The sequence below is a fragment of the Meriones unguiculatus genome, chromosome 18 (genome assembly GCF_030254825.1).
Source record: "Meriones unguiculatus strain TT.TT164.6M chromosome 18, Bangor_MerUng_6.1, whole genome shotgun sequence".
In the NCBI taxonomy this organism is placed as follows: Eukaryota; Metazoa; Chordata; class Mammalia; order Rodentia; family Muridae; genus Meriones; species Meriones unguiculatus.
The window spans coordinates 38029721-38039421 of record NC_083365.1 but is presented as its reverse complement, the minus strand read 5'-3'; the positions used below and the strand labels follow the sequence as shown (position 1 = coordinate 38039421).

At 46.5% G+C, this 9701-nt stretch overlaps 1 protein-coding gene across 1 annotated transcript in view; it reads left to right on the top strand.

The window, feature by feature from the left end:
* Positions 1-2287: 2287 nt before the first annotated feature.
* Elf5 (E74 like ETS transcription factor 5) overlaps positions 2288-9701 on the top strand; it is a 40152-nt gene continuing 32738 nt past the window's right edge. Inside the window, exon 1 of the mRNA XM_060371595.1 lies at positions 2288-2444. Within this exon, the coding sequence (XP_060227578.1) occupies positions 2392-2444 (53 nt within the window). The 5' untranslated portion in view covers positions 2288-2391. The remainder of the gene's footprint in view (positions 2445-9701) is intronic.

Here is a 9701-nt window from a genome sequence, read left to right as displayed (position 1 = left end):
TCTGCAGCCCATATGCTCACCCCACAGCAATGCTAAGCCCATAATTTTGAGAAGGGCTCTCTCTGTCATTTCGTCCTCTCTCTTCTGGCATGTAAAACATGGATCAGACGCACCCAGAGATTGAACACCCAAGAGTGGGCTGGGTGCTCCTGCTTAAAAGCCCTTTCAGGAAACACACCACTTAATCCCATTTTTGTGAACAGCGCTATACCTCCCTGGTGGCTGGTTTAGAAGCAAGGAGATGCGACTACAGCTTATCTGATACATGCACACACACGTAAATGCATGCACAGAGACACTGCTGGTCAGCTGTAGCCTCAGGACCCTTCTCAACACATGTGCTCAGTCCAACGGGGCCTGTGAGAGAAGAGCCCTTTGCCATTCTTCATTTAGCCCAGGGTGGGAGCTATCCACCAGCACAGAAATGCATCGAGTTCCTAATGCATGCAGCAGGTTATAACACAAGTACGGATTCAAGAACTGTGAGAGAAAGGTACCAGACAAAGCCAGGCAGCCCGGGGAAGGGCTCCAAACAGCGATGCAGTCAGTATATTGATTGGCCACCCAGTTCCTGATGCTCACCCTCTGTAGATGAGTCTACGAAGCTACTCCGCTGGGCATCTTGTTCAAATTAGACACAGGCTTTCTTGTAGGCGGACATAACCCACAAGCACCAAGTTGAACAAGTCAATAACTCCCTGCGTACACCAAATAAAAGCCACACTTTGTGCCGGAGTTGTACTTAACCTTTCTAAGATACTCAGCTTGGAAGGCAGAGCTCAGGTTAAATTTCTAGCTCTACTCCTACCTGTGGCTAGAGATTTGCGACCCAGGCATGAATCCAGGAATGAACCAAACAGACAGAGGACCATGCCTAGACCTTTCCAGCAGGAAATATCCACGGCCCAGGAATGATCGATATGCAAAGAAATATAGAAGTAGATAAGCATCCAGTGGCGGGAAGCACTGTGAGAAGACTAAAGTAAAACAGGGATGCTGGGGATAAAGAAAGAGACCAACTATGAGGTTCTTAGAAATAGCATATGCATAAGGTTAAGCAACATGGTCACCTTGACAGGAGAGAGAGCATGAAAGGCCGCCCTGTGAAGAAAAACATAGAGAGGAAGAATAGATGCAATATATATATATATATATATATATATATATATATATATATCACAATGAGAGAAGTCACCACCGCATGTGGCTGCCTGAGAAACGAGGAACATGAGAGTGTGATGAATTCCGCCCAGCGTACTAGCCCTGCCACGAGCGGGTGGTATGAGGAGCACGCTGGTGGAGAGGCACGGGCACGGTCCCTGGTCCTGGTGATGGTCCCTGGATGGATTTCCCAATGTGGCTCTGGTAGAAATCCTAGCTGGGTGGCACGTTCCTTGACGACACTAGGAAAAGCTGCCCAGAAAGATGCAGGCAGCACTAGGCTGAGCAACACGACGTTATGGACGACGTCTCGGAAGCTTTAATAAGTGAATATACTTTGTGAGTGCCAAGAAGAAAATACGATGTCAGTTTCCACTCACCCAGTTGCCCAGGAAAAGTTTTCTCTGAACAGTAGCTGGGGCTGTTGCCTCCCTGAGTGGGGGAGCGAGTGAGCAATGTGGGCAGATGCCCAAACAACCAGAAAAAAAATGCAGTTTTTAAAAGTTGTGAAAGGGGGAAAGCTGACTAAAGAAAGAGAGTGTCTCAAAGAAAAGCAGACTTCCACAACCGCCCAAGCCCCTCCTGCCACAGAGCAGGCCTGCCTATGGCCATCCCCAAAGGCCTGGCTTCACCCAAGCTCCAGTATTAACCTATGAGTCAGCCTGCCTCAGGGCCAAGTTTAGCCCTGACTGTCTGGCTAAAGTGGTTGTCTGACCTCCCTAAGCCTCCACTTACCCTTCTATAAAAATGGGGATGAAAATATTGCCCTCCCTCTCCAGGTGGCACGAGGCTGGATAATTACTATTTGGCAGGGTGCTGAGGTGCTGACAAGCTCTGTCTGACACATTTCTCCTCTGCTCCTCAGGACGCCGAGCCTCTCCTCCCTGGGAGACCTCAGGCCTGTCACAGGTAGCACACTCAGGACATAGCAACGTGCACCAGGGAGCAGGCGTCTGTCCAGGACGCTCTGTCTCTCCGTCTCTCCCTCTCTTATGACGCTCCAGTGAGAGCTAGAGTCTTGCCTAACCCTCTTGCTGACAGCTGGCCACTGTGGAGGTGAAGGAGCCAGCTGGAGGCTGCCATTCCAGGACCCTGCTACACCTGGGAGGTTGCTTAGGGCCAGGACACCCGGAGGAGGTGCCACCTGCCTGGAAGCAGTCATGCAGTGTCCTTCTAACTGAGGAGGAGGGGCCCGTGCCCATCCAGCCAGGGCCTTCAGAGGACAAGGAGATGACATCAGAGTACCTGAGTCCAGTCCAGCCTGGCGGGACAAATGAACTGAGGTAAGTGTTGTCTGTGTATGTCTGAATGTGCTAAGAGAAGAGGGGACCTTGAGGGACTGTCACTCAGTGAGCACAACTCAGTTTGTCCCATTCCTTGCTTAGGGAGTAAAGGAAGGGTTCCGCCACAAATGCTAAGGAAACTCAGTGGCTCTTATCCATACAATTGGTTCCATCCATCCATGGTCACCCCAAAAGGCTTGACCCCTCCTTGGTGGTCTTTTCTAGTGACTAACTTTTCTCCCTCCAGCCTAACAGTGGGTTTCATTTGATTGACCTCACCAGAATGGGGCCCATCAAGAGGTTAGCAAAGATGTACAGTAGAGGGCATGCTTATTATTGGGTCCTTTGGAGACAGTTCTGCAGAGGCTTTAAAAACGGAAGTAAAAAGAATCTCTGTTGGGACTTGTGTGACACTGAGTTGAAATGTGGACGCATTCAGGCACAGAATGGGTTCTAGTGCTGTGCTCTGCCATGGGTGGGAGCGGCGCTCATTCCCACGTGGTTGGCTTTTCTCTATGATTCGGTGTGTCTGTGGACACACACCTTGTTTCTTCGCACAGGCCCGCCTCCTGCCTGGCCCCAGAGCTTGGAGAGTGAGACTTTGTTTCCATACTTGGCTAAGTCAGTCCTGTAAAATGCCCAGGATAAAGCTGAGACCTCAGAGGATGTTGATACAAACCTCTAGGCCCTTGCTATTGTGGGTCATTTTAAAGGCAAAAATCTCTTCATTCCTGGAAACTAGGCACAGGGAAAGGATTCGATGAGAGAAGGACACCAGCCTTGTTTAAGGCAGTGGCTGTCTTTGGCCCTAGCGTGCTACCAAGTGACTTGTCACTGTCAGAGGAGCCATGTGAAGAATCTCCGGCATGTCGTTAACCTCGTTCCAACGTGTAATTAGCCCAAAAGGCCTCCTCACTGCCTCCATTCAGCGTTACATCATAAAGAATTAGATCCTTTACTCTTCAGAGGGCACCAAGAAGACTTGAAAGAGTTAATTAGGGCTCACTGGAGTCTGTCCCCAAGATCCCAAGACCCAGACATTAAACTGTTTATTTTCAAATGTCAGTCTTCAAATCAACACACCGGAGCAGCTTCCTCCACAGACAACCCTCCGTGAGGTTGTCACTGGCCTATGAGAGGGGCTGGAGGAAGTAACTTGACCATCCCTCCTTCTGGTGGGGGCTGTGATCTTTTCAGGGGTCTTAACTGCACGGCTCTGGAAGTAAAAGAAAAGCTGGAATCCTACTTGCCCTCTTGGTCCAATGGAGTAAATCCACCTAGAGTTATTTGTAATCTCTGAGCTAGAGAGCCGGCAGTGTGGCCAGAGTTCAAAGGGAGTTCAGCTCTAATCTGGATGTGACCATCTGAGCCAATCTAACCATGCAGGCTCTGAGGACATTATTATCACTCAAGTGTAATTACAGATAAAATAGTTTTATTAATCAGCTTCCTAAGGGGACTGCGTTTATCTGATGGCTGGGTGAGTGTAATGCGGGCCCAGGGAGGGGGAGGAGTCTATGCTGGAATGGGTGTGTATGTGGAGGATGCCAGGTGTCTGGGGCGACAGATCCAGGGGAGATAGACTAGGTGCTCGTGGGCCTAGGAATCTGCATATGTGTGGCAACATAAAGGTGAATATATGTGTTTGCTGGGTGTGAGATCATACCTGCTTTTCCATTGTACCTTACAGTAAGTGGTCATGACACTTTCTCCCTCCCAACCCAAGAAGACGGCCATATTTGTATGTAGCTAGAGGTACAGGGCCCCCTAGTTGTAAACTGCACCTACAGGTGGCCTCTTTGGCCCCAAACTGTCAGCCAATTTTTCAAATCTTATCTCCAGACCTATCTTGGCTTGTTAAACGTCCATCATCTTAAAGCAGTTTGCCAGTTGTGAAGGATCCCAAAAGGACAGAGCCCCTCCCGGGCCCCTCCTGACGGTTGTCCGGCTAAACCTAAAGTCAGCCACACTCTGCTATGAGCAGAAGGAGGGAAGATGTGGGTTCAGTGAGCCTGGTGGATTAACTCACTAAGTCTACCGATCTGCCTTCCACTTGGTTAAGCCTCAGTGGTAAAGGCGCGGTGGGGGGAGGGTGTGAACAACACTCCCAGGGTAGATTCTGCCAACAGTGAGGCCAAAGGCTACTCAGAGACTTCCCTGTCTACTCTAAACACTGGGTTCCTGGACCAGCTCTCTCAACACATGGCCAGTATCTCCTGGCCGATTGTACAACTCATCACTCAATTAGGCTGGAATGCTTGACCTCAATTATCCCCCACCCACCCACCCACCCAACTCAGAGGTCCCTGTGCAAAATCTGCCCTCTGGCTTGCCCATTGCCCGGAGTGACAGCTGCAGCCTGGAGTGGACACAGCCCGAGAACCAGAATAGCCAAATGGCTATTTCCTGTAGAGACAGGTGGCTTCCATCTCCTGTGGGCAGCTGTAGAAAGGTGAACTCGAAGAAGTCTCACCCATGGGACTGTCAGAAAGTCGTGAGGACAGCTGGGATTGATGTGGCTGAATGGCAAATCTTCTAGATACTCTGTAGTGAGTGACCTGTTGCGATTAATGCAATTTCTGTGTTCCCCAAAGGGCACACTGGTGACCAGAAAGTGGCGAGGTGGGGGGAGTGTAGGTGGGGAAAAATATGTTTTATGGAATTTCAGTCTGGTTAAATTAAATAAGAACCACTGACCAAATACAGTGACCTTCTCTGGACAATGACCACATGGATGGGTGAATGTCAACCCACATTAAAAAAAGCATGTATTTGTGCTACTCCAACTGACCTAGCAGACAGCAATACTGTTTTAATCGTGCCGATTAGCAAACCCTGGGCTATCTAACCTGAATAATGCTCTTATAATAATAATTTATTGTTTATTTAGTATGTGTCAGGTGCTGGACTAAACACTTCTTACACCACAGTAGTTCATTCAATTGTAATTCTGTTTAGATTTATTTTATCTATATGAGTGTTTCTTTCTGGGTGTATGTATGTACATCACATGTCTGCCTGGTGCCATGGAGGTCAGGAGAGGGCATCAGAGCCTCTGGAACTGGAGTTACGGGTAGCTATGGGCCACTGTGTGGGTGCTAGGAACTGAACCCAGGCCCTCTGCAAGATTGGCCAGTGCTTCTGAGCCATCTCTCTAGCCCCCATTTCACTCCATTGTTATCAGAACTCTATGAAATAATAATTTACTTTGAGACAAAGAAACTGAGGTTCAAAGAGATACAAAAATTCGGAAGCTGGTAAAAGCTGAGATCTGAACTCATGTCTCTTCACCTCAAAGCCTAGGTCTTTTCTCAACTGCTTTCTCATCTGACTTCTGCTTTTATCAAAGCCATGGCTACCTGTCTAACAGCCACATCTCCTGAAAGGGATCAGCTCAGCCCATCTCTCACTGGTTCCCAGGGGCCAGAGGGATCACTGTCCCTCAAAATGGGATCAAAGCCTACCCACTTGCTTTTGCTCATTGAGAAGAAATTAAGAAACTGTTCATAAGAAGGGATGCAGGTGAGAGGGACGTGTGGGGCTCTGGAGACACTTGTCTCAGATATAATATCCAAAGATGTGGACCCTGGGCACCTTACTTGGGGCTAGCCACATTCTTAGCAAGGTCTCTCTAGGCTTATTTGTTCAAAATATAAACATGTCCATGTTGACGGAAACTTGTCTGGTGAGGCCAGCCAGCCTCTCAAAGTTAAGAGCCCTCCAGATTTATCAGTAGCAGGAACCCTCAGTCTCCACTTAGAACATAATGCCAAACTCTATGATAACACTATGCCAGGAAACTTCAGAATAGCTTCGCAGAACAATACAATGCCTACTTTCTTGAACAACTCAGAGCTCCCCACTCAGTCCCTAAACAGAACCAACCTTAGGAAATTTCGAGGTATAATTCAGATCTTTGAACTTAGTTGTTTACTCATTATTTGAGACCAAGTCTCCCTGTGTAGCCCAGGCTGACCTCAAACTGGTGATCCTCTGGCTTAAGTGTCCTGGGTGCTAGGATGGCTGTGTGCCATCATGCCTGACAAGACCTTTGAACATTTTAATGGCCAATATATACAACTGTGGAAGACATAAGAGATTAGTGAGGAAAAAAACATCATTTCAAAATTGGTAAAAGAAACAATTAAATAAATAACCTCCACAGTAAGCACCAGTTGTGCAGAATAACTATGGGAGTAAGAACAGAACCCAGCATTCTGGGGCATTGTGACCTACTGTCAGCTTGCTGGTGTTTGCCCCTAAAGAGCAACAAAAATCAGAGATCCTACACTACTGAGGTCAATACTGGCAAGCCCATAGAGGTGCATATTGTCGAAGGACATGCAGTTAAGCTCACCCAAAGCTTCCTGTAACGATGAACTAGAGCCAAACCTCTGTGACCAGGAAGTGCTGGAGCTAGCCACACCTCTTCCCTCCTCCTTGGCCCGTCCAACTTCCGGCTGGTGCAGACTAGAGCTCCTGTTAAAGTTTTAACAGCACTGGGCACAGGGGTCGGTGGTCTGCGCTCTGAGTTAAGAGGATCTTTTGGAGGAAATCTGGGCTCTACTGCTTAGGCAGTGATCTTGCACAAATCACAGAAGCCCTGTGAGCCTCGGTTTCCTCTCCTACAAAAATGAGTATAATAATAGCCCCCACTCCTCCGATGGTTAAGCCTGGGGCATAATAACAATCCATTTTTAGCAGGTCACCACAATCCTTCATTGTCCAGTCCAAATATCAAATCCCACTGAGCCTCCCCTTCTCTCACAACCTACAAACCCCTAGTTCACAACTAACTGTGGAATTATATACTGCCCTCAACTGTTTCCCCGAGTGTTCATCTACAGTGTCTTCTTCCCTGAAGCCATAACTACCTCTTACTTATTTTTATATTCATTTTTGAATGAGTAATATATGCTGATTTGTTACATTTGTTGAGTTTTTGTTTTTTGTTTTGTTTTTTGTTTTTTTTAATTACCGCAACCACCAAATTCAGACACTAATGATTCTGAAATCCGGATAAGCTTTGTAACTTAGCTGCATATTTAACATAGTGTTAGGACACCAAGATTATTATTTAAATTGATAGGCATGACAAAACACATACTCAATAACATCTTCTCCTCAATGTCATGTTATTTTTTTTAACTAGCACACAAATTTTAGCAGATTTCCTTGTGGTATTTTCATTTATACTCAAGATTTGGTTGATGCAGCCCTGACTGTGTCCCTCTCCCTATTTCCCGGTCCCCATCCTCATCCCATCCCCAGGCCCTCCCACTCCCAGCATTTCCTCTTCCACTTCCATACCAATTACTCCTCCCCACCCTTCTCCCTTAAAGCCTCTTTTTTTTTTTTTTTCACTCTCGTGGACCCCTTTCTGTTTCCTGGCCTCTGTTTATGCTTACTCATACGTATATACCTATGAAAATGAAAAGCTAAGGAGCTGAGGAGGTGGCTCAGCAGTGAAGAACACCGCATACTATTCAAGGACCCAGGATCAATTCCCAGCACTCACACTGAGGCTCACAACCATCTGTAACTCCAATTTCAGGGGTTCCGACACCCTCTTCTAGCCTCTCAGGGCACAAGGAAGGCATGCACGTGATATGCATGCATGGACATACATGCAGGCAAAATACTCATGCGTATAAAATTAATAAGTAAAGTAAAATCTTTTCATTAAAAGCTAAGATCTACGTATGAGAGGGAATATAAATACAACATTTGTCTTTCTGATCCTAGGCTGACACCATTCCCTTCTCAGGAGGAACTTACAAGAAAATATTGACAAAATTGATAAAAGATAGATCTACACAGATCCAATTACTAACTTCCCCCAGCACCCCTCTCCTACGCCCACACCCTTCCTTCCTCTTCTTTTGCATGATGACTGCAGGAGTAGAGTTAAATGTAAAATCTGGAAGCCACTGTGTCCACACACATCACCTGACTACGTGTGTGGTCCCTCCGCCTTGACCGGTGAGGAAGCAGGTTAAAAAGGTGAAGTACTTACAGTGAGCCCAGTGTCTAGCAAATGTGATTATCTGTTGGTAGCCTTTGTTAGGATGCTTTCCAGATCAACTGAGCTCATGGCCGTGGCTGGAGGAAAAGGCCCACTCTCCACCAGAGGTATCAATAGTAGCACCAGTAGCACCCGTACCCGATTGGCAGTAGCATGGGTCACCTCTACCAACATTCGCAGAAAGCAAGCCTCATGCCCGCCAGGATGTTGCTGTTTAATAAGAAAAGAGTTGGGGAAAACTGTATCTTCAAGAATCCTTCCTTGGAAAACCTCTCAGATCTGCACCTTTGCACAGCCATTGCGGCTTCAGATTTGCCAGCCTGATCCTGATGGGGAAAGCTGCAGTGAGTTGGCTTCCAAAACCTCTCCTGACAGAGGGAAAAAGGTGGCCTTGCAGTGTGACAGTTATTTCATAAGCATAGATGTGATTAAATCCTTGTAAAGAGGAGATCAGTATTCTCCATAGTTTTAACAGATTCTGATATCTATTGTGGTTATAACCCAGTTGGCAGACTGTTCATCTGAGATGAAGCCCTGGGTTTCATCCTCAGCACTGCACAAATAAGTCAGAGTTCCATACCCCTATAATCCCATCACTTGGAAGATAGAGGATTTTGAGTTCATCTTTGGCTACAGACTGAGTTCGAAATGATCCTTGACTGCACGAGGTCCTTTTTCAAAAAGAAAAGAAAAAATCAAATTCAAGTCAAGCATGGTAGTGCACACCTTTAGTCCCAATTCTTGGGAGCCAAAGGAAGGTAGATCTCTGTGAGTTCAAAACCAGCCTGGTCAACATAGAAAGTTCCAGGACAGTAAGTGCTATCTAGCAAAACCCTACCTCAAAACAAAAACCAAATCCTGTAATATTTATTACAGTATTGTTCATCTTCATAATGCTGTAGCCAACCATTGGTTTTGCCAGTGTTTGAGTTCCATGATGTGTTTAGTGCTGAAAATATGCAAACACCCATCACTTCCAAAGCATTGGCAAAAAAAAAAAAAAGGTTGATAGGAGCTAAAGGACAGGCACCTCATTGACTCTCAACTGAATTGGGATTCTTGGTCAGAAATAAGGATGCAGGAATGGCTAAAGATGGGAGAAGATACTCAAAAGATGAAATAAAAGAAAAAAAAAAGAAAAGAAATCTCAGACTACACAATCAAACACACAAACTGTTTGATTGCCTATACATGCTTAACTCCCTGCTGTGAAATTTAGAGGTCAAAAGATT